This window comes from Strigops habroptila, assembly GCF_004027225.2.
Source record: "Strigops habroptila isolate Jane chromosome 13 unlocalized genomic scaffold, bStrHab1.2.pri S16, whole genome shotgun sequence".
Classification (NCBI taxonomy): domain Eukaryota; kingdom Metazoa; phylum Chordata; class Aves; order Psittaciformes; family Psittacidae; genus Strigops; species Strigops habroptila.
Window position 1 is genome coordinate 4,558,447 of NW_022651054.1, and position 25,996 is coordinate 4,584,442.

At 43.4% G+C, this 25,996-nt stretch overlaps 2 protein-coding genes across 4 annotated transcripts; one reads left to right on the top strand and one right to left on the bottom strand.

The window, feature by feature from the left end:
- Window positions 1–159: 159 nt before the first annotated feature.
- Window positions 160–11,299, bottom strand: SMG8 (SMG8 nonsense mediated mRNA decay factor). The gene is made up of 13 exons (XM_030472572.1): window positions 10,759–11,299; window positions 10,113–10,221; window positions 9,230–9,383; window positions 8,580–8,702; window positions 8,050–8,304; window positions 7,807–7,905; window positions 7,096–7,205; window positions 6,924–6,983; window positions 6,736–6,832; window positions 3,836–6,265; window positions 3,028–3,173; window positions 1,746–2,621; window positions 160–614 (listed from the first exon to the last, which is right to left on the bottom strand). The coding sequence occupies exons 10-13, from the start codon at window positions 5,580–5,582 to the stop codon at window positions 417–419; spliced, it is 2,967 nt and encodes a 988-aa protein (XP_030328432.1). The 5' UTR covers window positions 5,583–6,265; window positions 6,736–6,832; window positions 6,924–6,983; window positions 7,096–7,205; window positions 7,807–7,905; window positions 8,050–8,304; window positions 8,580–8,702; window positions 9,230–9,383; window positions 10,113–10,221; window positions 10,759–11,299; the 3' UTR covers window positions 160–416.
- Window positions 11,300–11,332: 33 nt separating this feature from the next.
- Window positions 11,333–24,684, top strand: SKA2 (spindle and kinetochore associated complex subunit 2). 3 transcript variants are annotated; one of them, XM_030472578.1, is made up of 7 exons: window positions 11,333–11,449; window positions 18,307–18,427; window positions 18,775–18,864; window positions 19,652–19,828; window positions 21,249–21,332; window positions 22,731–22,770; window positions 24,527–24,684. In XM_030472578.1, exons 2-7 carry the CDS (start codon window positions 18,386–18,388, stop codon window positions 24,535–24,537), a joined length of 444 nt encoding a protein of 147 aa, XP_030328438.1. In that variant the 5' UTR covers window positions 11,333–11,449; window positions 18,307–18,385; the 3' UTR covers window positions 24,538–24,684. The 3 variants fall into 3 exon arrangements, with proteins under 3 accessions (XP_030328438.1, XP_030328437.1, XP_030328435.1); XM_030472575.1 differs by lacking the exon at window positions 11,333–11,449 and adding an exon at window positions 16,429–16,480; XM_030472577.1 differs by lacking the exon at window positions 18,307–18,427 and having other exon boundaries at window positions 11,340–11,449.
- Window positions 24,685–25,996: the final 1,312 nt, after the last annotated feature.

Sequence of the window (25,996 nt, forward strand, 5' to 3'; positions counted from 1 at the left end):
ACAGAAATAGCTTGTTTAGGAAAAGATGAAAGATTCAGCTCGTTATTGCCTCAATATGACAAAGGAAACTTGATTTCAGGCAATGCTAATTTTCAAATATTCCTAACTATGTGTCTAGAAAGATAGGATGGAGGAAAGCATGATTATTAAAACATGTGGTAATACAGGCTCAGCACATTGACAACCAGCTTTTATTTTTTTTACATATGAAAATTTAATAAATGGAAAATTTATGTGTGTCTGATTCCTTTCTCTGCTTTGATATCAGACCTTACTTCCAACCTGACTGTGTTCCAGCAAAATACAGCAGCCCTAAGAAGACTGCAGCAATAGCTGTTGGGTAACAGACATGAATCAAAATCCATCTGGGTTGAAGATAGTCTTTTAAAATGAAAACCAATCTACCAGAATAATTACTATTGTGTAACCACTTTCAGTATTCCTCGGAGAACTTTGTAACTCATTAGTTGTTGGCTTTCTTTGGGAGGAAAGCAGGGGCCACGTTCTGTAACATACGCGTAAGGAAATCTGAGAACCCACAGCCCGTCAGATGGGAGGGTTATCTCCTGCTTCTCAGGGTAAAATACAGGGCAAGGGGGTGGCCCTGGTTGAACCTGAAATGAAAAGGAAGTATGAGTAGATAATGAAACATCATTAGAATTTTTTTTAAAAAAGCAAACAAAACAACAAAAAAATATGCCAGGAAACCACTGTGCTGTTACTGTGAGACATCCAGACATTCCCAGTTTTACCACAGTGCTGAATTTAAGGCTGCAGATTACATCCTACCAAGGAGATCCCCAATACAAACACAAGCCATTCACCCCTTGGGGCGTTAACATTGGATTTCACTACTGCACCACAGTTATCCACCCCTGAGCTCCCTCCAAACCAATGGGAATTTTCGAGAATTTCAGCAACATTTAATAGGGCTCTTGTATAATTCACATTAAAAGCTTCAGAAAGTCTTATTCACATGAGAAACTGATGTGTGAAAGCCACACCACATAGCACCATAGATATTCCTAATAAAAACACTCCCTTTGAAGTCAAAAGCTGATACAGATGTAAGCTGGGAATGAAGAGCAAAGTAAGTATCAGCACAAACTGAACCTTCAATTCTTGCCTCAGTTTCAAACAATAACATGATAAATTGCAAACTGCATTGAAATTTTGGTGCTGCTGTCAGGTTTCAGTCAGTAGTCTGCCTTCAACTTCTACAGCAAAGCACGTTCTTCTGGAGCTTTTTCTCAATTTTTTTAATACATATTTTAAAATGGGGAAAAAAATATCCAATTAAAAAACAAACACCATTTCACCTCCTAAATTCAAAGGGTAACTAACAGTAATTAATCTCAGCAATGAGTGACTGCTTTTCTCTGACATTTAAAATGATATATTGATTCTTATTATTAGCCACTTGTTCTCTTTTTTAAAAAAAGCAATTATTACAGTATGGAATGCCATTAACTCATCTTTGATAAAGTATTTTTTAAAGCTTACTTTACACAAAGTATAAAGCTGCCATAAGCCAATCTTGAAGTTTAAAAAGAACCAAACTGTTTATGAAACAGCTACTTTTGGTGACTACTGCCTTAGAGAATTTGACTGAAGTAGGTTTTGAGTCAGGAGTCATCTCCCTCTGACACCCTTTGCCTACCACCCTTGTGCTTTCCAGTCCTGCAATTAATGCTGCACCAATCAACCCTGTCAGCACTCACCAGATTCCCTCTTTTGTTTCTTACCTGAGGCGTTAGCGTAATCTGCAGTGGAGCATCAGGAACCACCACGAAGAGCCTCATGAACTGAGCGTAATGTGGCTTCAGGCCTCGTCCCTGCGTCGAGGACAGGATGTACAGTGGCATGTCAGAATTGAGGGCTTTGATGGCAGATTCCTTTGGCCCCCCTCCCATCACCTTCATGACCTTATCAGGCCCTGAACACATGAACCTCCTTCCACGTGCATCTTCATATTCAAATCCTACAAAAGCTCGAGCTATGTCATCTCTCCGTCTTCCTCTTCCCATCACAACTGCGCTTCTTTTTCCAGGAACAGCCTTGTTAGGTGCAGGCCAGGAATTGGTATCTAAGTCTCCTTCATCTTCAGTTCTTGTCCTGATGACAATGTCCCAAGGCATTAAGTAGTTTGTTCCTGGGATAAAGCCTTGTTGATCTAAGCCTGTGTGGAAGTTGTAAGCCTTAGCAGGCCCCAGCTTAACCAGTGACCAGCTGGAGAACTTGGGCAAAAGGCCTTTGGGGCAATTGGAGTGGAGCATCCCAGGGAGGTACTCGACAGTGGAGGCCTGGCGATCAACCAGACTCGGCCTTTTCTCACTTTTGGAGTCCCCACTCTGCCCATGACTTTCCGTGTTGTCCCCTCCACCCTGGGCATCGGGTGGGTAAGTGCCCAAGCTGCCCGTCGACTGGCCCAGGCTGAGGGCTAAGCTCAGGCCTGTGCTTTCCCCCTGAGTCTGAGGTTCTTTTTCTTTGAGTTTCTCAATCTCGCCTTCTGGAGGGGCAGGCGACGACTCATCCCGAGCAGGCGCCGGATCAGGTGTGCTTGGCTGGAATACAGGAAAGTTGATGTGCTCCAGTTTCCCACAGCATTTTTCTTCCAGCAGCTATGAGAAAGAAAATGTGGTTAACTTTCCATCTTCCACTTCTGCGATGTGGGAGTTCAAAGTCATAACATGCAGCAGCTACAATTAAGATTCAAGAGGTTTGCACTATGTGACAACCAAAGCAGCGATGGAAATGCAGCCCACAGACACAATGAATTTAAAATTCACATGCACCAACACACTTGAAGTGTAAATAGACGCTCCTGTGTGCATGCACTGGTGAAGACCGGAACTGCCTGCTCTGGTCAGCCCATCATGCAAACAGTTTCTGCTCCCAGAAGTATCTTCCCTAAGCAACATTCACAAGTTGATAAGGTTAAGAGAAACTTGTAGTCACTTCAGAATACAGATTTTGTCGATGAAGCAAAAGCACTGCTTGAAGCAAAAATAGGGACCTAATAGTTACCTGGTAGAAGTCATAATTCGCTGCTTTGATATCAAAGGGATCATCCCGTGGAGCTTGTTTCCTTCCACAGTTACAGGCACCAGTGGAACGAGCCCGGCTGTTGTGGTACAGAACTGGAGGATTTCTGTCTGCTTCTGGCTTTTCCCCTAAAAGCAAAAATCAATCAAACCCCAGGTGAATTGTGCCCAATTTCTAGAGATTCTTTAGTTCCCTTCATCCACTGCTTCCTCCTTGACATATACATAATTATTTGCCAGCAATGCCAGTTTGTCAAGCAACACATTCCTTTCCCACTTTTAATACAAAGTTCCAGTGTAGGTTATACCATTAAACTGAACTTTCTTTGGTTTTACAGCCTTTTCATAAAAGGCATAAATATTTCTTCTGCCTGCAACGAACATGTATCAGACAGTTTTTATTCCCTGACTGGTATCAATCAAGCTATTTAAGGGGGGGGCACTTATACTTCCTAGTGAACTTTTGTTCTTTTACACATCTGCTGTTAGGAGGACTACAGTGTAACGCTTCTAATTAGCGAGACGGAATCAGAGTTACTACTAAAATACAAATTACTACTAGCAGTGGACATGCTGCTAAACATTACTCAACATAAAGGAAACCTGCACAACAGCTCTGCTGTAATTAATCCGACTGTAAGGAGATGACACTTGAAAGCTGCCAAGCTTTCACCTTCCACAAACATGCAGAGTCGTCATTTTTAGCCTAAGGTATTTTAAAGATATATAAATTAAATAATAAAATATTCAGATATAAAATTAAACCATGAAACCCAAGTGAGCTTCTTTACCTGCTTTTGGGAGCAGATGAAACTTATGCACACAGTGTTGGTCAGTTAAACTTCTCTCTTCGCAGAGCTGATGCCCGTTGCTCCAAAACTTGTAGCAGTCCTCGTTCAGCTGCATGGCATACTTATGAAAGGCCGGGCCACGGGCATGCTGGCTGTACACACGCAAGGCCTGTGCCAGCTGGTTCTTGTGGACTGTCATGGTGTAGTTGTGGGGCAGATTGGACTGATAGGCGCTGTGGGCCATGGGGAGAGCCTTCTGGCAACGGTTTTCAGAGAATTTGGTGTCTATATCTAAATAGCCTTCCAAGACTTTGATGCTGCCCATGATTTTTGAGCTCAGCTCCCCAGTGGTCGGGTCATCATCTTTGCCTTCAATGGTCACTTCATACAGTTTTAAAGCTGCAGCAGCCCACTTCTGGTAGGTTGGGAGCTCGAAGTGAGAAGGCTGCGGGTTCCTCCCCACACTGTCATCAAAGCCCTTCTTGCTGAGCACTAGCTCCACGTGCTGCCACAAGAACTCCTTAAGGGTGCAGTCCACAAGCTGCCCAGAGGAGCTGGAGCTGCTGCTGCTCTCTGCATGGAAGGAGAGCTGCTGCCTGCCGTGCCGCATCATCTGATACCTCCTGGGTCCTGACAGGGTGGGAGCCAGCAGCGAGTCAGTCTCTCTCATGGTGCAGTTGTTCCTGAGTTGGTCAAGAAGCATGGCCACTGGATCGTCTCCATCCAGGACCCCACCAGCCACAATGTACACAAACGCCTGGTTAGCAGGCACGGTGAACAGGCAGTTGATGCTCTGGTTGGTTAACACCCTGCTCTTGCGGAAGATGCGGTAGATCTGATCCTCCAGAGCATGCTGCAGCCTCCTCTTGGGGGAGTGCTTCTTGGGGGGTGGCTTTTCCAGGTGACCACAGGGGTCCTGGCCCCTGCTTGGGAGGGGATCCACCTTCAGGGCTCCGTTGAGCTGGAAGAGGAAGAGGAGGCGTGGAGGGCAGGGCCTGCAGTTGAGCTTCCATTCCTTGCCAATCGGGCAGTCTTTGATGGCAGCCTTCAGGGAGGGCAAGACCTTCTGCCGCAGCCCATCCAGTGCCCTAAAGACGCGGTCATAGGTAATGTCGAAGGAGCAGGTGGGGTGCACCAGCAGCAGGATGTGGCAGACAGAGAAGAGGTAGAGGAGGCTCAGGCAATGCAGTTTCTCCTGGTGCTTCCAGAACTCGTGGGCCTCAGCGTGGGACAGCGGGGAGGGGCCACCGGAGGGATGGCCGGGCCCGGTCTCCCTGCTTTCGGCCGCCGCCAGGTCCCCACATGCCCGCAGCAGCTGCGGCGTGTCACAGATGGAGGTGAGCACCAGGAACAGCACCCGGTTCTCCTGGCTGTAGTAGGCCTGCAACTGGTTGTAGTCCTTGGCGGCCGGGTCGATCTCCTCCCCCAGGGAGCCGTCCGCCAGGTCGGGGTCGTCCTCCTCGAAGAGGGGGAAGACCTGCCGGTCGCACACGGTGCTCACCAGGGCCTCCTTCTCCGAGCACAGCTGCAGCGCCGTCTTCCCGAAGATGCCCACTACGCACACCTCCTTATCGCCACCGCCCGCCGCGCCGCCCCCCTCGGCGGCGGCCGTGGCGGTCAGCAGCAGCTCCCGCAAGCTCATGGGCCCCACGGCCGCTCCCGCCCCCGCGGGCAGCCCGCCCGCCAGCGGCATGGCCCCGCTCCGCCAGCGCCCGCCCGGAAACGGCGGCGCCACGGCCCCGCGCATGCGTGGCCCGCCCCGGGGGTGGGACTCAGCCGGTGCCGCGGGCGCGGCGGGGCCGTGATCGGTGCTGGAGCTTCGGGTGCGGGATTGGGGCTTAGAACAGAGCCGGGTCGCGCTCTGCTCCGCCGCTGCCCCCCAGGAGAGCGGCTCCGGCGGCGGCAGGGCCCGTCCGCCAGCGCAGCTCCTGGTGAACCGGGCTGTGGCAGAGCCAGCAGCGCTGAGCTGCTGCTTCCCTTTCAACCTGTGCAGTTACCGTCAGGATCGGTTTTGTAAAACAAAAGCAAAAAAAGTAAAAAACAATACGCAATTTCAGCACATGCACTTATTTATATCACACGCAGCAGCGGTGCTGGGTGCACGAACAGTCCCTGCCTCGGCAGCACCTGGGTATCAAGAGACTCGGGAAGTTTCTTAGCTTTTTCTCCATTAAGATGCAACCAGACTGGAACACGTTAGAAGGATGTTTCCTTTAAAAAGCAGACATCTGCCAAAGGGGGTTTATAAAGTCCTGTTCTTGTACACACAAGATTTACTTGCAAATACATGAGTCTGAGCGAGAGAAAAACAGCATTTGAGGGGTTTCCTGACCAGAGGTGACAAATGCAGTGTTCCATAAACTACTCCTGTTCATCAAAGCTGTTTGCAGCACTCAGCCGGGCAGGCGAGGGGCTCTGTGGATGTGCCATCTGTCAAAATAAAGACAGGGTCAGCCTTGGAACATCCGAACTCAGCTGTAATTATGACTGAGATAAACTATTGCACAATTCTTAATTGACACCATAAAAGGAACCAGACATGGCAAATCCTTAAAATAAGACATTATTAACCCTCAGACTTTGTTCTCTTGCAAACTGGAACTATAAAGTTAGAGATAGTGTCGAGGAGCTGGAATGGCCATCAAAAAAACCTCTCTATTTTTCCTCTTGGCATTGCCAAATAACCTGCTGGAACAGGCAATGGCATTCCCATTCTGCCGTTCCCTTACCGTTAAAATGAGCACCCTTGGTTGCGATATGGAGCACTTTTGGATGGGAATTATGGAGATACTGCAGTGTGTGTAATACCAGTGGTGCTGGGCTGCAGGGTAAATCAGCATGGAATTCTATGGATTTTAAAGTCAGTTTATCATTCCCAAAAGAGAGACCCCGTGACTTGCCTGAAATTTGCGCCGTAGTGCCTGTGTCATTAGTGGCGTCAACCCAGACCCACATTCTGTGTTTTCTTTGCCATTTAGTGGAGTGCCTCCGGGACTCCTGAGAAGATCGGAAATGGGAGGAACTATGATTAGTTCTGTTGGTTTTTTCTCTCCAGAGAAACAAAACAAGAGAATAGGAAGGAACTTACCTCTGGATATTGACTTTCTTCAGATGTTTTCGAAGATCTAAGCGATATTTAGGAGGGGTACTAGCAGAACAAACCGAATTGTTAAAATAAAATGTTTTCCACTCTCTAAACAGTGTTAATCAGTGTTTAGAACAGAAAAAAAGAATCCAAAGAAAGGAAGAAAGTATCTTACATTAAGGAGTTTGTAACGTGAGCTGTTGGCGTGGATTTAGGTCTCAAACTAACACTCTGTAAATCTGAGACCGTAATTAAGGCCCTGCGTGTCCTGACTGGTGATTCTGCCTGAAGGGAGAAAAGACATAGCAAAATAAAACTTCGAAGTGTCTCACTGACCTTAAATCTATTTAATACTGATACTCTGAAAGATTTCATAAAATCATAGAATCATAAAATGGCTAGAGTTGGAAAGGACCTTCTAGTCTTTTCACCTAGTTCCAACTCCCGTGCCATGGGCAGGGATGCCTCACACCAGACCATGTCACCCAAGGCTCTGTCCAACCTGGGGTTTATGGCTGTTACACTTTCTTCAGTCATCAAGATTTGAGTGTGCCTTGGCGAAAAATATTTATTTTAAGACCCCCAAACTTTTGCAAACAAAAGCCCCACATCTGTTGATAACATACAGACATGATGCTACAAGCTCTTAAAATAAAACCAGAACTGTCCTGCATGCCAGGCGAGATTGAAGTTAGTCATTTCTTCACTTCAAGTGCTGGGTGTAGGATTAGAATGATCACTTAAAGCTGATCACTGGGGTTTTGAAGAGAAGAATTAATTACTTGGGAAAGTTCTATTAGGGACTAAGACAGGCAGGAAATACCCTGGTTCAAGGTGGAGTTTGCCTCGATACACCACTGTCTGTTTAACATGTCCCCTGGTCTACCTTGTCCATCCTGTGTCTGCCGTCTGCCTTCCTGAGTTTAACATTCAGGAGGTCTCTGAGGGTGATCTGCATTGGCCCATCTTTTTTCACTGGTGGTATCTGAATACAAAGATGGTTGGAAGGAAAATTAGGATTGGCAAGTGACCAAAGGTTCACAAAGATGCACATTCCTGATGGAACCAGGTCCAAAGAACCCAGCCGCAAGAGAAAAAAATTAAACAGAGGAACCTTCTTACTCCGTACCAGACGTGCTTTGGAGCCATTGCCCCTTTTGAGGAGGAGAGGTGCTGGAGGCAGTTTTGGTGGGGGCAGTGGAGGCGGTGGTGGTGGAGGAGGAAGAGGTGGAGGGGGTGCAGATGCAGGCTGCAGATGTATTGCAGAAGGCCTGGATACTGGTGAGGGCAGCCCCATCTGCACTGGTACAGGAGCACCCACAACTGGTTTATTACACTTTTGACAAAGAGAATTTTCTGAAGACGTGGCTGTGGTTCCATTCATCTGAAAACAAGACAAACAAATAAGAGAATATTAAATCCACTGGCAGAAGTAGATGGAATTTTAGAGAGCAAAATTTATGAGTTCAGATGATTCAGAAAGACATAGAAAGCCTCTTGCAAGGCTCACCAGCAAACCACTTCCCTCTAGCTATGAGGTAATGCTGAATGCAGAGGATGACCAAAGAGAAGCTCTTCAGATCTGGGTTTATTGGCACTGACCACAGTGCCTTATGTGTTATGCGAATGTTACCCTGCCCCACCACGAATGAGACTGACCTGGAGTGTTCCCTGTAGTCTGGAAAATTCAGTTTCCAACTTTTTCAGCTGCTCTCTGAACATATTTAGCTCTCTTAAGTAGATTTGTGATGGAAATATGGTGTCTTTAACCACCTTAAAACTCTAAGCATAAAAAGAAACCAGATTAGCATTTTCACCATCAAGTTATGTTTCTAGATACAGGGTTATGATTACTACTGGAAGATCCATCACAAGGTCTTACTGTAGTCAACAGAAAGGTGCAACACAAAGATACAAAATTTCACCAAATAGTTCCTTGGCAGGAGCACAGGGAGTGACTTTCTCTCAAAAAAGGAATTAATTTCATCTAGGAATTCTGAAGTCTAATTCACATGACCTGAAAAGCTCATACAATCATTTCTGCTATGAAAGACTGTACCCTGTCACTGCAAATCCTCCTAATATTCCAATAAAAAACCTACAATTGCATGTATGCATTTAATGTCCACAGCTGCCTTGACACTCTTCTCATATTTATTCCTTCAACAGTAAACACTAAATATGCTTTAGATGCTTTAATAGACATAACTAAATTTATAGCTTAGTTCTCCAATCTGACTGTATATCCTGTACCCAAGCACTAAGAACAGCCTCACATGCTGTCAAAAGTAGACAAGTAGAAAACATACCTGTGCAACTGCATTCTGGCACCAACAGTACAAAAATGACACTGTTGTTGTGAAGGGTTTTACCACGTTTTTCACACTGGGCAAGGCTAGTGACCAGAGTGAGGACAGATGGCTTGGGACAGATGATGTGTTCAGAGGAAGATCACCTGCTGACCTGGAACAGAACGTTTCAGAATGAGGCCATAATTATATTTCTCATTTCAGCCTTTTAAAAGAAGCTAACTGTGACCAATCATCTGGAAATTACAAGTACCGGCAACAGCAGGTGACAACAGAGCAAACATGACCACAGAAACCAGGAAAGATCAAAATACATTTTGAGAAAGGGGGGTGTCATATTTACAATATATTTTTATCCAAATTGCTTTTCCTGCTTATAAAAGTTTATGATAGAGTACCAGAAGATATACAAAAGATATCTGCCTTCCAATATCTTAAGGGGGCCTTCAGAAAAACTGGAGAGGGGCTTTGGACAGGGGCCTGTAGGGACAGGACAAGGGGAATGGCTTTAACCTGCCAGAGGGGAGATTGAGATGAGCTCTTAGGCAGAAGTTCTTCCCTGTGAGGGTCCTGAGGCACTGGCACAGGGTGCCCAGAGAAGCTGTGGGTGCCCCATCCCTGGCAGTGTTCAAGGCCAGGTTGGACACAGGGGCTTGGAGCAACCTGCTCTAGTGGAAGGTGTCCCTGCCCGTGGCAGGGGGTTGGAACTGGATGAGCTTTAAGGTCCCTTCCAACCCAAACCAGTCTGTGAAACAATTCCACAGCATCCATGCCAGTACATAGACAAGCTTCAAAGACAATTTATTATCTCAGTTCCACAAACCATGGAGACCAAACAGTGGATCCAAAAATCGAGTTAAAAAGCTCAAGCTGAGCCTCTTACCGTGGAGAACAACCTGAGCCCTGGGAGTTTGCAGCATTTCTTTTTTTTTCCTGTAGGAATTTTGCTTGGGCTCTGTGTTTTCGTCTGCATTTCTTATACTTGGCCATTACTGTTTAAAAAGACACATTTACAATGAATGTATTGAAGCTTTCACATGGGGACAGAGCTACCACCAAAGAGGCAAGAACATGAACCACATCTCAGAAGATCCACTCAGGATTTATTCACAGTTATCTTGCTAGAAGCATCATATGCAACTGATGGAAAATACACCCTTAAGTTCCTATGATCCACAAGGATGTATTTGTACACGAGAGAGGGGGGTCAACAACGTAAAGTCCCATTTTCTATGGCTTTTTGTTGACAGTTTTGCTTTACTCTGAGGTGACAAGCACTGCGTTTTGCGGAAACAGTGCTTGTGGAGAACGTTAGCAAACGCCGTGAAGAATCCGCACACGGGGGGCCCGGGACGGGCCTGACCCGTTGCCTGAGCAGCCGTCCCTGCTCGTGCGCGGGGCCCGCACCAAGAAGCGGCCGGTTCCTCACACAGAGCCCGGGTTGTCCCACGGGTGACCGGGACACGGGGCCGATGCATCGCTAACCCCCAGCACCCTGCGCGCGCTCCCTCAGCCCCGCCGCCACTCACCTCCCGCTCGGCGCCGCCGATTCAAACCACAATCCATTGGCGCGTAGCCAATGGGAGCGCCGCTCTCTGCCGTCCCGTCCCCCGCGGCCCGCGCTAGCCGCTCGCTGATTGGCCGCCGGACTAACGCGCGCCCGGGAGCAGCGAAGGGCCAATCGCGGGGAGATCATCATTGGTAAAAGCTTTCCAGTTCCGCCAATCAGCTGCGGGACACTACTCGGCTGGGAAAGGCCAATGGGGCTGCAAGGCGGGAGAATTCCGGTTACCTCCTCCGGTTCCCTCCGCAGGCCCGTACTGCCCCGCCTCGCCAGACAGGGACCGCGGCTAATCGACCGCTCTACTTCCCGCCAATTGCGGCACTGCACTCCCTACTCCAGCCATCCGCTGCTAGATTCCACTCTGGACCAATAATGGCTCACGGTGCTCCCCCACCTAGCCAATCACTGGCTGCAGTTTTTCTACCAACCAATGAGCTCCCCCGTACCTCGGAGAGGGTTTACATTCCTCCCGACCCAATGGCGAGAGCGTTCTGTCAGCGGCTAGCCAATGACAGACAAGCGGCGGGTGACAGCTGCCCAATGGGGACCGCCGGCTCTCCCATCCTGCGGAGCGGGGGGTGGGGATCTCCCCGCCGCCGCCTGAGGAATGTCAACTATTCAACATGGAGACGGCGGTTACCAGGCTCGAGACCATGGTGAGTCCGGGCGGCGGCCGGGCTGAGAGGCGGGCGGGCCGGGGGCCGGCGGCGGGAGCACCTCGGAAGGCACCGGGCTGCCGCCTGATGGAAGGGGGAAAGCGGAGCGCGGGCGCGGCTGGAGGCGCGAGGGCAGTGCGGCCGCCCTCCGCTCTCGCCCCCAGCCGCGCCCGCGCCCCAGCCGGGCCCTGTGCGGAGCCCCGCGCCGCCCTGGACGGGACGACCGCCGCCCGCCGCTCGGGTCAGGCAAGTTCGGCCGGGCCGGTCCATTCTGCTCCCCTCCCCGAGCGGGGCGGGGCTTGATTGTGCCGCTCCATTCACCCCCTCAGCGCGGGGGCAGGGCCCAGCCATTTCCCGCTCACCTGGAGGGGGGGCGCGTTCCGCGCCGTCCCGGGCGCGCTCACCGCTCGCCGTGGCGGGCGCGGCCGGTCCGGTCCGGTCTGTTTCATTTCCCCGCCGTGGGGGGGGGCGGTGTGGAGCAGAGCGCTGCCGGACTAATCCATTTTGTCTCAGCGGGGGGTGAGGGTGGAGCTCTCACCTGGGCTGGACCATTTTCCCTGTGGGGGTGTCGGGAGGAGAGGCCGCTGGGCTGTTTCATTCGCGCTGGGATGGAGGGGGGAAGCGGAGCGGGGCGGGGCGGTGGGATGGCTTACCGCCGGGATAGCTGCCCGCCCCGATAGCTGCCCACCGGGGGCGGTGGTGCCTCGCACTCCGCTTCTACCTCCGCCCGGGAGGACGGGGCAGGTAGAGCAGGTCCGCGGAGCCGGGGAGCCTCCCCCATCGCCGTGCCGTGGGTGGGCGCTGCGGCACCCTAAGGAGAGGGGCGTGTGGGGTGTGGGCAGCGGACGGTCCTGAGGAGAGGGCGGCTCTTCTTGCAGGCGCTCCTGCAGTTCTGCACAGCGCTTAACTTCGTTTCGGCGCTCTCGGAGCCAGCCCCTGAGGGCAAGACTGAGCTGCTTTATGTAATAGTCGCCTTTCTGCCTGTCCCGCTCATGGAAAAGCGAAAAAAGAAAAATGAAAAAAAAAAAACGCAAACTGCTGAGCTTTCACATATTGGGAGGCGCTGGAAAACTGTCCCTTTAAACAGCCAAGTTCCTTGTGGCCTCCTCCAAATCTTGATCTTCTTTTTTCCTTCCACATAATGTAATTAGTTTACACTCTTGTTTTAGTTAAAAAGCTTCAGGAATGTTTTATGCATCCAGCCCTTAAATGATAATGTATTTTCTGTTCCGAAATCCTTACATAAATTAAAATGCTGGTACTGACATAGTTCTCCAAACTATGATCCTCTTTTTGGTTTTGCTTGGAAACTTACAAAAGTTTTCTTTTTGTCATTTTAATTGTAGTAGCAGCAGTGTTAGGTACTTGATAAGCTTAATTAATTGGTAGACTTAATTAATTGATAAACTACAAGTGTTCTCATGGAGAAAAAAAGTGCATTATTCAATACAGAGACAAGTAGCACAATAGATAGATTTTTGTGTTGGTTTTTTTTTTTTTTTATCCTCTGACAGTTTGGTTTCAAGTTCTTATTAAGAAATAAGTAAAAATTAGTTTAATAGTCTCCTAGTTCTTCACAGTAACATCACCAAAGCAGAATATTCAAGAGAAATTAATAGGAAGAATGCTGGGAGAACATGGTGGGGAATATTGTATATCCACATTATCCCTTAACCTAATGGGCACTAGACCTTAATACACAAGACTGTTGTGCAGCTCAATGCCCTGTGTTTAAATATACTTAGTTTACTGTCACTCCTCCAGCACAGTGTGTCTCTTAAATCTCGATTGGGAGCCGTGGGCAGGGAAGGGTTTGGTGTCTGAAAAGAAGCAATTGGCTGAAAGTTGTCTAAACATGAGCTTGTTCTGCCTTTGTCACTCACAGGGTGACCTGCATGTCGCTGCAACAGTAAGACACAATGATCTTAAAGGTCTTTTCCAACCTAAATGATTCTGTGATTCTATTTCTGTTAAGAAATAAAAAGTGACAATTGAATAAACGCCAAAATACCCGCATTATTTGAAAGATCAGAGAATTCAAACTGTCCTGCCTAATTCTCAGTTTTACCGCACCTTAAAAACAAGGTGTTGTGTCTTGTCTTGTTTTTTCTTTGAAGCCATACTTTTGAGAATGTGGGGGTTATTTTTCTTCATCTTTGGCTACTCAACTGCAGTCATCACACTGAGTACTTAGAGTGGTAATAATAGACAGTTTTTTAATTCAGTGACATACTAAATTCCTGTCAGAGCTCTGAAGTTATTCTAGTTTCAAATTCAAAACCTCAGCCTTGCCTGTAGTGTAAACTTGATCTCCCCATATCTTTTATTAGTATTATTTATTTAAAAGCCTAGTTTAGCAAGAATAATTTAGAAATCTGTTTAGAGATACCTAGGTTAGATGTTGATATTTATTTATTTAACGTTATAGTTGATTTACATATGTTATTAAAAGTCTTACTTTCAAGCAATTCTCATTTTAGGTCATGTAAATAGTCAGGGGGGTATTTGGGCCCCCTTAAAATTAGCAGGGGCTTTGATATATGGTAGTGGAAGATGCCTGTAGTGGGACACTGTCTTAATGATCTACTTTATGAGTAGACCAACATGATTATTGCACAGATTATTTCAAGGTGGAGAGCTTGTTTGAGTCAACTATCCACACAGATGGTGCGTAGCAGCTTCCAAAAGTGTTGAGACTACAGCTTGGTCTTTCACCCTGTTCTAACTACCCCAGATCTTTGGGTAATCCATTTGGAAAACAGACTGATTTGGATTTCACCCTGTTAGTCTGGCATTTTTCTGTTTGATTCTTGTGTTAATTCTTCATTCAGATGACAGAAGATGGTATCCCTGGCTGCCGTCTTCCACTAAAACTGCTGGGTGGCACAAGGCAGTTGGGTCTGCACCTGGTTTGGTTTGGTTTGTTTTCAAGAAAAGTGTCTTTCCTTCAATACACCTCAAACCATTTCACTTACTAATTTCCTATATACAAACCTCATTCAAAAGTGTAATATTCCCCTTTGTCATTGTTTAACTTAATCAAAATATGTACATTGGCAGCTATGTCTCACATCACAGCTTTGTGTCTCTTGCTTTTCCTTCTGCTTATTGTTTCTTCTTCCTGAATTTCCTGTGAAGTCAGCTCTCTCCACAGAAGTGTGATAAAATAACACTTCTTTTTTCCCCTGGGGGTTTTGACATGCGTTTCATGGGAATCTTTGTTTTAGTCTCATGGAACTAGGGATAAACTAATTTGTAGGAGTTTAAAAAGAACAACGTATATGAAAATACCAGGGAATCGATGGTTATTTGAGACTATTCCTCAAAGTACAGTAACCAGAGTGGAATGAACCATGACATCTACAGAGATTCATTATGCAAAAGATTGTAAAGCTGACTTATTAACACTTTAACTAAGAATACTGGGACTTAGGACTTAGGCATCTGAGACTGTGCTGCACAAGTGTTCCTTGAAGGCAGCTGGGATTGGAGACCTTTCCAACAACTTCAACAGACGCAGTCAGGCCTCTCCTGAAAATACAATACATAGTAGTTACTGCTGACAAATGTATCCTTGTGTACAACCATTCCATTAACCTTTAATGCTCAGGACTTCACATCCTGAGCTGGTGACTTCCAGTATGCACTTCAGCAGCCTGCACTGAGAGAAATTTTATGGACATCCATTTAGTAAAATATGAGAACAAATGGGTAAACTGTCAGATAAGCTGAGAGTGCTTCATTCAGAGCAATTCAGTTATTTTCTGTCCCCGTGGTTTTGGTACAGTGGACCTACTTTTTGCTTCGAGTGGTGTCTGTCCAGTGCCCTTTTTATGTTGTACTACTAGTGATCATGCACAAAAAGCAGTGCAATGTTAAAAGGGCATTGGCCAGCAATGCTATCTACGTTACTCATTATTATTATTATAGTCAGAAGTCACTGTCTGAGACCAGAAGGTGATTTGCAAAACATCTGTAGAATGGGATTGCCACTTTTCCTTTTTATTTTTTTTTTTGCACTCATTGTCTTCTAGTTACTTGCCAAGGGGAAGCATTAACTGGTCCTTTAATTACAAATACTGTCATCCCTGTGTGTGTTTTTCCGTGGAAGTAAGTGCCCTACAAAGAGGAAAGAACACTGTGTAGCATTCCTATTTCCTGCTATGCGTTCTGGAGAAATGTTAGAGTTGTGGAGTTGGCTCAAGTTGTTGCTCTGTGTGCATCAGCAACCATCCATCTCTCTCCACTCCATCCCACTGCTTTTTTGCATTTTGTCGTTAACAATCTTTGCACCTCCAAACCCTAAGAGTTCTCCAACTTTTTATGTGAAGTTACTGTTTTGTTAAAAAGAAGCACCTTTATTGAGATTTATGAAACACACCCCCAACTCTGATGGTGCTCTGACATCCATCTGGTAGCCTTGGTGGTAAAGTACATCCACAGTGTTGGGAAATGAGTGTGTGTCTAAGTGCATTTTAAAGTGATTCAACACTTGCAAATGAGAATAATAAACTGCGGTGTCCAGAAAGTGTTCCCTGTAATGCAGTTTAATAACATCTGTCTGATAGCAGTTTAGAATCTTTGCTTGCTGTGCGGCAAATCTAATCAATAAATAAATTCAGAATTGCAGTTTCCAGTTAAAGGAGCACCAAACTGTTTGAAATGGAGTTTCTGACAGATTGTTGAACATTTTGTTGGGTGTTTTTCCCCTCCTGTTGGTCAGTGGAATGAGAGGAATTATGAATAATAATAATGCCCTGAAATATGTGAGTTCTTGTGTGTCTTAGTATTTGATGAACATTAACCTTATCCAATTCTCCATGATCCACAGAAACCATTATCTGACTCGACCTGTTTTTTCAGGTACATATTTTGAGTCTACTGATGACTTGTACAGAATTCTTGCTGCTAACGAATGCTCTGACTTTATTGCACTACTGTACTTCACAGCTAGCAGTGCAATAGTATTGTCAAAGCATCTGAAAGCAGAGTCTCACCTCACAGTTTCTGACACTCTTTTTTCCTAAGCCTGTGAGTAAATTACAAATTTACATTTCAAAACCTGCAATTTCTGTGTGATTGTTGTACAGTATTCATCATAGGAATGGTCCTACCCTACAACATTAAGGTGATGTTTTTGCAGGGGTATGTTCCCTTAAAAAAAAAAAAAAAAAGGAAAAAGAAAAAATGGATCATAATGGAGGAGCATATATGGCAGTGCTTATAAGCATGTTTTGAAATTGCTGTTAATAAATTGTGTTTCTTTTAGAATATACTTTCAGGAGAAAGCAGTGATACTGAACTGTGTTAGTGTTTTCATTAAGCACAAATGTTAAAATTATAGCCATGTGATGGATAAGTATTCCGCTTCACATTCCATTTTCAATGCCTTGAATCATAGTAGTAGCAGGATATTAGTGCCTTACTGTCTTTCTGTAAATCTCAAATTATCAATACTTAGTATTTCAGGAGCAGAGCCTTATGGATAAATTTGAAAGCCACCCATATTCGTATTCATTGTCTGCTTTCCCCTAAAGTAATTAACTGCTTTTCCAAAGAGTAATCAAATGGAGGAGCTGGAGAAAAGCAAAAGATTATCTTTTTGGGGTACCTGCCCCTAGAAATGAAAATCTAAAAATGTTTGCTAGTGGAGGAGAACATAAATGATTGAGCAGTTAGGAAAAAATCGCTCATGACTCTTTAAAAATACATAGTGTAATAAAAAGTGGTTTATTCTTGCATTTTATCATAACTGGTTTTGGGGGCATAGGTGGGAAGGAGTTCTGTTGAGCGGATGGAAGGTTGTGGGCGTAGTGGGGACAGCTTTCCCTTTCAGTTAGAGGTGCTCGAGGTCTTTACTAGATTTATTTGCCTTTTCTTAAGCTATTATTTGATAACGTACTGAAAGTGTGTCTGTTTAGGGAAAATCATACATTTTCACTACGTCAGAAAGGGGATTTTAGTTGTAAATAGCTTGGATCGAACACTATTCCTTCAGGCTATCTCAAGTTCCAGATCCTCAAAGGTATTAGTGGCAGTTCCTGAAGGTGGATCCCAAGGCTGATGTTTAAAACATAAACATCCTTTTGGTCTGACTAGAGGCTACATTCAAACACTACTGAAACTTGGCACTTTAGCTGCCTCTACAGCACTGCCAGTCAGTACTTCGGGATACGCTCAATAAATACAGCCCTGTTGTGATCCTTAAGAGAGTTGTAATGATGACTTCAGGGTTAACCTCAAGATAACTAGTGAAAACTGAGTTAAGTAAATTACAACTATTTTTAACTTGCTTTCATCAGTGTGTCTTCTGTGATTATACAATCACTAAATTGTGATGCTAAAAAATTCATGAGTTGTTTGTGAACTGGAAAAACTGCTTTTCTTTAAAGCAGAAGTCCTTAATAGATATTAAAACTGCAGACTAAAATTAATTAATTAAGTAATAATGCTATCAGCAGACTGTTTTACAGGGTGATTAGATAATTCTCTGGTGGCTTGTTTATCCCATGGAAAGAAATGTGATGTTATCAATTTTATTATCTGTTTGTCAATCTAGTTTATTGGGGAATAATAAAATGTATTATAATCATCTGAGAGAATGCATTCCTAATATAATTAATAATAAGATCTCTGTTGATATGCTTGGATCGTGAACACGTGTGCGTAATCTCTGCTGTCTAAATAACTGAGTATTGCAGTTTTGCTAACAGAACTTTTAATGTTTGAAAAGAAAAGCAACTAGCCAAGATAAAGCTCTAAAAAAGGATGGAAAATATGTTAATATCTCAGGAGGAAAAAAAAATAATCAAACATCTCCTGCATTCAGTGAAGATCACATTCTTTTCTATTGATAGAACTTGCCCCTGTGGTGTAGTACTTAAAAACTTCATCCTGAGATGTTCGGCATTGCAAAGGCATCTAAATTAGGAGGAGATGGAAATGTTTTCATGTGTTTTGGGGAGCTGCATGAAAAAGGTACTAATGGCAAGACGCAAAGAGAACAATTGGGACATTTGGGTTAGAAAGAGGGTAAAATTAATAGAAGTGTGTGTGTGCATATGTAATTCTTACATGTGAGAGTTTTTGTCAAGTCTGAAAGTTTATTGCTTTATATTTTTTAGGCTAGAAGTGTGTCAGCATAATTGGCAGACATTAGCTAATGGAATAGATTGGAGGAATAGAAACTTACTTGTACAGTGCACAAGCCTTTAAAACGGAGGCATCTGGCTTCTGCTTTCCTGAAATACAGGAAAGGCAAATGTTTGGGGGTTGTCTGCAATTTTTGTTTTTTAACATACTGTGGCTGACCTGAAATGTTTTAGTTCCAGAAGGCAGAATCTGACCTGGATTATATTCAACACAGACTGCAGTTTGAAATATTGAAAAGTCTTCCTGATGATCTGGCACCAGAGGTAGTACTTTCAGATTAAATTTATAGATTTTATTGCATTTTGTATGAAGTTGGTAATAAATGGGTAATTTTCTTTAATCCTAAGATATATGTGGTTGTTCTTTTATCTAGTTGTTAGGTTCTTGTTATATAAGAAATATAAAATATTTCTTGTGTTGTATATCGAGATAACTGACTTAATATGAATTCAGTGCAGAAACCAACAGACCCCCTTTGATTTCTTGGTATCTTGAAATTCTCCCATGTTCTGCTTTGAGAAATGAGTAGTAGAGTTAACACCTAAATTCAAGAGACAGATTCCCGTCTGAGCTAATACACACCCTTGCTTTGAGAACAAAGATAATCTTCCTTATGAGCAATGACTAAATTCAGATTTGAGGGAGAGAGATGAGAGGAAGAAGAAAACAATAAGTGGCATCATATAAAGGATTTTATAAGTAAGTCCTTGTCTCAGTGTGTATTGTTACATGTAGTGGAAAATAATCTGTTTAGTTAGAAGTCCCAAATTTATTCCAGACAAACCATTAAAATTCACCAACACAGTAAACTCATCCTCCTGTATTTGTTGTGGAATCACAGAGTTATCCTGTTTTATTAATACTATCTATCATTTCTGCTCATGAAAAATTAAATGTGTAGATGAAACATCCTCACGGTTACACTTTTCATGGTAAAGGATCATCTGATGTTATATTTTAGCGGCTCTAATGTCTACACTTTTAATTTGTAAGGGCCACATTAATTTTCTCTTCTTACATAGTTTAAATGTACTTTTAATTTCTACATAGGAAAATCCAGTTGCTCTCTTGGAAGAACTCTCAGTGGTGAAATCTCGTTACAAAATGTTGTGTACACAGCTGAAAAAAGTTTTCATAGAGCAGAGAGAATCCATGAAGCGCATCCGTGCTGCTCTGGAGAACACAATGAAGATAGTTCGGGTGTTACAGGAACATGCTGGTCTTGAGGTAGTATTTTCATTTTAATCCCTTGGGTCTCACTTCTGTAAATGAACATGTGTCTGTGTAACCCTTACATAGATGTAAGTAGTTGCATTGGAAACTGTTACACATGCAGACTCTTAGAAGGCTTTTAGAAGGTAAGTTTACGGGAAGAAATGTTCACAAGACTGGAGCTTTTTTTAGTGAAACACAAGCCTGAGTCATCGCTCCGCAGTTAAGCTAGTGGTATGCAGTTTGGAGTTGAAGTAATACCATCATTCTTCAGACTTTTGTTTTGTAATACCTTTTGCAGTTAAGGCATTGGCTTATATTGTGGTGGATTTGGCAGTGCTAGGTTAATGCTGGGACTTGATGACCTTAAAGGTCTTTTCCAACCTAAACGATTCCATGATAATAGCGTGACACGCGTTTGAATAGTTTCACAGCAATTGATGCTTCTGTGCACAGCTGCGTCCCAGTTCTATACTGACATATTTTTAAGTAGCCACCTTAAAGAAATTAGAGAAAACAATTTCAAAAGGCAAAAAAGCTTTTAAGTGGCAAATGTATTTTTGCTTTCTAAAGTAAGTTAAAACCAACACATCGTAACATCTGCAGTGGAATTGCTTCTAGTACAAAGCAAGTTTTTCTCAGTATAATGCCTATTAAAAAACCCCAATAACAAATAGAACATTTGTGTAAGTGGTCTCCAGGCACTGCTTCATTATAGGTTTGAAGAGGTTGTGAAAGCATTAACTCTATCCCTTTACAAATAAGAGGATTTACATCAAAAAACCTAATTGATCGTCTAGTGGCAAAGACAGAACTGGTGTGACTAAAATGTATTCCCAGATCTCAGCTCTCACTCAGATATTCTAATGACAGTGCCTCGAGATTGTGCTTAATCTGTCAACAGCTCTAGAGAAGTTACTGGTAAGTCTTTATAGATAAAATGTACTCTATAATGATTTAAAGGACAGTAGTTATGTCACAGAAAGGAAAAGATATTTTCTCTGCCTGTGTTCCAAGGTTACGCTGCCAAGAATAATTTCATATTTGGACTTTGTTAAAGTGAAAGACTCTTGTCTCTTGAGTTTTATTTAGACTTTTTAGATAAAGATTTTCATGTACTTTGTATATATCCTAAACCAAAGATGGATTAAACTGTTATGGAGAAATTCAAGTCTTTAAGTGAAATACTAGTTCTTATTGAAAAATGTATCTTCTTTCTGTTGTATCATTTATAGTACTGATGTTAAAGGAATATTATGGTTGGATTTTTCAGAAATACTTTGCTTGTAGATTTTCTTTCATTTGAAGGCAAGTAGGAGTCTACTGTTAGTTTCCTTAAGAAAAGGGCTACACAGACACTGAGTTCTGTAAATATCATCACCCTAGGAACTGAAAGTATCAGAGTTCTCTGTGTTTGTTTGTTTGTTTTCCCTAGTGCTTACCCCTGTCAGCAGAACAGGCTGCAGCACAGCAGTTAACCTGCCAAACTGTTGAAGAAATGGAATTGCTAGTGGAAGAGGTAATGAGGCCACAGTGTCTGTATTCCAGAAACCATTAATCCTGAGTGTAGCTCATCTGAAGTCAGAAGGGTATTGTATTAATACCTCTCAAATGAATAGACACTTTTTTTTTTTTTCCCCCAGAAATGGGGCTAAAGTTTCTAACAAACCTTTTCATTTTTATTTTATATTGATTAATTTTATGATTTATTACAATTAAATTGTCCACAAAGAAAAAATTGGCTTTGATGGAAGACTTTGTTCCCCTTACCTTTTAACTGGGATACGTTTACATTTCTTGTCAGAGAGGTAGTTGGTTGCTCTTGTTGATCCTATTGTTCTGTTAATGCATTGTATAAGAAGCCTTTGGGTGGGAGTAAAGAATTTAATTGATTCAAACCAACATATATCAAAATGTAGAGAAATCTAATTTCCTGTAAAATACTAAATAAATTTTGGAATATGAGGAACAATAAGTATATTCTAACTGTAATGCAGTAGAACATAGATATAAAATAATGCTTGTTAAAATGTCAGATATTCTCCCATAGCTACTCAAAGCACAAACTTCTAATATAATTATCTGCAAAGATTTGGTCTGTGACTCCCATTAAAAGTAAAATATTTAAGAAGGTTAATAGAGTATAATTATCTTATCGACCTTATCTTTTTCTACATGTCTTTTCACTGCTCACTACTCCTCTGTCACAGGATTCCTTGCTTTCTGTCCCTTTATTGCCACAGTTGGGTGGCAGGAAAGCTGTCCAGTATCTCGCAACTTCATTCACTGTTTGTTTGTAAAAATCTTCTCTTATGTTGATAAAATCTCTCAATGTCTGTCGTTTATTTAAAGCTCAAGCACACAAGCAGATGGCTTAATCCAGTGCAAAATGTAGCTATATCCTGCAGCTACTGAGGCCAGTTTAATTTGAATCAGTCCCTATGTCATCATTATGTTTTGAAGATGCTCTCTGAAAGGCAGAAAGAATGACAAAATGCCACAAAGGGGCTCTGGTATTTTTTCATCAGTGCTGTATTTCTGGCTGAGGGGAGTTAGATACAGCTACCTTCAGCTTGTCAGAGCTGTCAGCCTCTGAAAGCTGCTTGAGAATAGGAAAGCCATCTTTTTCCTTTGCTGCATGTGCAGGGCTTTCAGCTAGATCCATACTAGAATGCAAAGGCAAAAGCTGAAGAGGCTCATCTGACTTGCATATAAATCCTTCTGTGTCCGGTTTAAGCTTACCTTTTATTTGAATCCAGGGTTTGTTTAATGCCTAAGATTTTACTGCTCACTTCAGTGGCTGTAAGATCCTTTTTTATCCAGTGGTAAAATGTAATTACTTCTGCAAAAATGAAATTGTAAAAAATAATCTCTAAAAAAATTCAAACAATCCTGATATTATCTTGTTTATTTTTAGCCATCTTATTCAGGATCTACAGGCCCTGGCTCAGCTGAAGGTAAGTGCTGAAGGAATAATCTTCCTGCTGTTTTTTCCACCCCTTGACTGATCTCCCCACACCCCCAGCCCCAGGAGGTAAGCTTTATGATAATATCACTCTCTAAAGACCTCCATTTGTAATATTGAACTCTCATGGTTCTGTACTATTTAAACATACAAAGTTACCATCTAGAATCAGGGAGTAATGAATTCAACTGTTTTACTTCTGGAAAAGGCAGATATTGTAAATAACTTCAGTTGACAAACAAAAGCTGTATTAACCCTGAGTACCATAGGGGCAAATCTCACAGTAAGGAGGAACAGGCTGAGACCTCCATACAGTTTCTCTGTTATTTACGAAACATACAGCCTATGATGTTCAGTAAATTCACTGAACGTTTTCACTCTCAAGCACTAGTAACTACTGCTTTTATGTGAAGTGAAGAATTTAGACTTTAATATAAGAAACTGACCCCTTAGTTACATTCCACATACAGTTCCCATTTCTCTGGGAGTTTTCCTTGCTTTCGATGAGATTGAAGTAGTTACTATTGTGTTTATGGTCTGGAAGAAAGGGTGTACCAGTCTTACTACACAAATAGCAGTTACTACAGAAATAGCTCATCCCTACCTATAGAATGGAATTTTCCTAATTCTTTAAAAACAAACAAAAAAACCTCAAATCGACCAACTAGTCATTGACAGACCAAATCTGTTACTCCACATCAAATCTCAAAATACATGATTTTTTGTTGAGTCTGCAGGTACAGTGATGGTTTGGAGGAAGTATCACCCTTTTCTCCTTCCTTTTGCTGGAGAATCTTCCCTTAGACTCATTTTGGGGGGTTCTTAAAAAGCAACAAAAGTGCTTGCTATCTGTAGCCTGATTTCTGAAGAAACAAGTATCTTCTATTTCCCTATTTTTAGAATCACAATTCAAACCATTGAGGAAATACTTCTGACTGTACCAAGAACTATCAGAAATACTGTTAAACTAGCAGCCTTGAACAATTTGTACAGGGAGTTATTTAACCACTTCATTGTAAATAAGAACAGATAAGACTTAAAGCCATTAGTAAGAATTTCATAAGCTGTAAAGAAATTCAGCCCTTTCAAATTGAACAAAAGCAGCTTAGTTAACCCCTCATGGCTATATTATAACTTCATAATTTGATTTTAGTCCCCTACATGCTTCCTGGTGAGGTACACACCCCAAAGTGTGAGGTCACCACACAAACCTCCCTAAATAAATTTGTATAAAAATGACTTGAATGATTTGATCATTTTCAAAGCTGCGTGTCAGGTTTTTCATTTTTTTCCCTTTTGGTTTCAGTGTACAGATGTCCAAAAATGGGTCTATTCAGGAAGGTTTTGCTGACACAGTCGTACTGCCAAAGCCTTTTATCTTTCAGAATCCGCATCCAGACTGGGAAAACAAAGCCCTGATGCTAAACCATGGCCCCAAACCCTGCCCTCCCCCACTAACCCCTCCCACCCTCCAAGCCTGATTCCTCCCTGGGACGTGCGCTGAGGATTTCTTGCAGGGTGATGTTAAAATTAAGGAAATTTTAAACTCAGGAATTGTGTCTTTAGCCCAAGGGTTGGATTAGCAAATGACTTCTCAGTTTGATGTAGAACAGAAAATGTGAGTAAGCTGAGGTTTACAGAGCACTTGCAAAAGTAGTTCAGGAAATAGGATGCTCTTTTCAGCCTTTTTCTGCCAGAGCTGATGTTTGAGACCCTGTATTGCTAAATAATTTGCTTTTCTCTTGCAGAGGAGCACTGAGTGTTTTGCAGATGAACAAGATGAATATGAAAGCCACTGACTCAAGAATACAAATCTTGAAAGAACTGGCTATTGTAGAATTTGACAAACAAGGAAATGTTAAATTGGTTGTGTGAATAAAGGCTTGGACCATGCTCATTTGACACAGAAGCATCTTGGTCATTGCTCCTGGGTTACTAACAAGGAAATATTGCTGTGGCATCTCTGTCCTTGTTGCAGATGTCAGAGATGAGGGACTGGGTCGTGTCACGCCATGACACTGCTGCTTCCCAGACCTCTTCTGAATGTGTTATGATTCTCCTAGTGTATGTTTGCTGCTGCAGCCCTTGGCAGCCTCTGCTGAGAAGCAGAGAGCAACTTCTCAGCTCATGCTGGGAGGACTGCCTTGCCAGGGGCTGAGAACTGCACTTGTGATGGTGTTGAGGACGGAGTGTTTCAGAGTGTTGGTAAGGATCTCCCTGCTTGCTGTTGTTCAGGGTGACTTTGTTTGGAGGAACATGGGACAGGGACAATGCTTTAATGCATCTGTCCTACTGGGGACCTAAGGCGGCATCTAGGCAACATTTTCCACCAGGTTTCTCCTGCTCTTTTTCCATCTGCTCCCGAACTCCATCAGCTCAGCTTGGTTATCAGATGGGTCATTGCTCCTCCTTGAACTTCAGTTCTGAAATTAAGCTTCTTGACACCTAATAACCGTGGGACAGTTGCTGGAAACACCAAGCAGGGCATCGTACCCACTTACAGGTTGGTCTCACTGAACTAACCCAGAGCCGGCAGCGGAATCTACAAGTTCCATTTCATTTCTCACATCACAAGATGAGGAATGGGGAAGCAGGAAGAAACATGTGAACTAAGTAGTTTCCAGCAAGGCACTGTCTGTGAAGCACTTTTAATATAGTACGATTGTAATCATGAAATTAGCCTCCGTGACAGAAGTGTTTGGTGATTCTGCGTAAGTAGCAGCAATCCGGCCATTAGCAAGGCAGAATCCAAGCAGCCCTGGAGGTACCATGCTTTGAGTATTACTGTTGGGATGACCCAGAGCAGACTTTCTCTCTCTGCACTGGCCTTTCCAGCACATCTGTGCAGTCTTGCCCTGAAATTGCCACTGCTCGAAGCAGAGGCAAAGTGGAGGAAAACCAGTGAAATAGTAATAAGAAATAGTAATACTAATACTAACTGTTGTTCAACCACACAAGTACCCACACGCAGAGGGTGCTGGAAAGGGGCCCCCTGTGCCCTGGCCCAGAAATAAAACAAGGGCAAGGCAGATGTGAACACAGTCTGTTTATTTTAAGTAACAAAAAAAACAGGGGATGGGGAGCATCGGGGGTTGGGGGGGGAGGGAGGAAATTGCATAGTAACAGTTAAACAATAAAACCACAAAACAACTACAGTATAACAACAAAAAAACTACAGTGTAACAACAAAAGAACAACAGTATAACAACTATATTAGA

What these genes read in the sequence shown, in the direction of transcription:
- SKA2 (XM_030472578.1), top strand. Translation starts at nt 18,386, where the DNA reads ATGGAAATGTTTTCATGTGTTTTGGGGAGCTGCATGAAAAAG. An exon ending in TGGGGAGCTGCATGAAAAAG is followed by an intron (nt 18,428 to 18,774) that starts GTACTAATGGCA and finishes GAAATGTTTTAG; the next exon opens with TTCCAGAAGGCAGAATCTGA. An exon ending in CTGATGATCTGGCACCAGAG is followed by an intron (nt 18,865 to 19,651) that starts GTAGTACTTTCA and finishes ATTTCTACATAG; the next exon opens with GAAAATCCAGTTGCTCTCTT.
- SMG8 (XM_030472572.1), bottom strand. Translation starts at nt 5,582, where the DNA reads ATGCGCGGGGCCGTGGCGCCGCCGTTTCCGGGCGGGCGCTGGCGGAGC. An exon ending in TCATCTGCTCCCAAAAGCAG is followed by an intron (nt 3,174 to 3,835) that starts GTAAAGAAGCTC and finishes TTTTGCTTTTAG; the next exon opens with GGGAAAAGCCAGAAGCAGAC. An exon ending in AGATTACGCTAACGCCTCAG is followed by an intron (nt 615 to 1,745) that starts GTAAGAAACAAA and finishes TTTTCATTTCAG; the next exon opens with GTTCAACCAGGGCCACCCCC.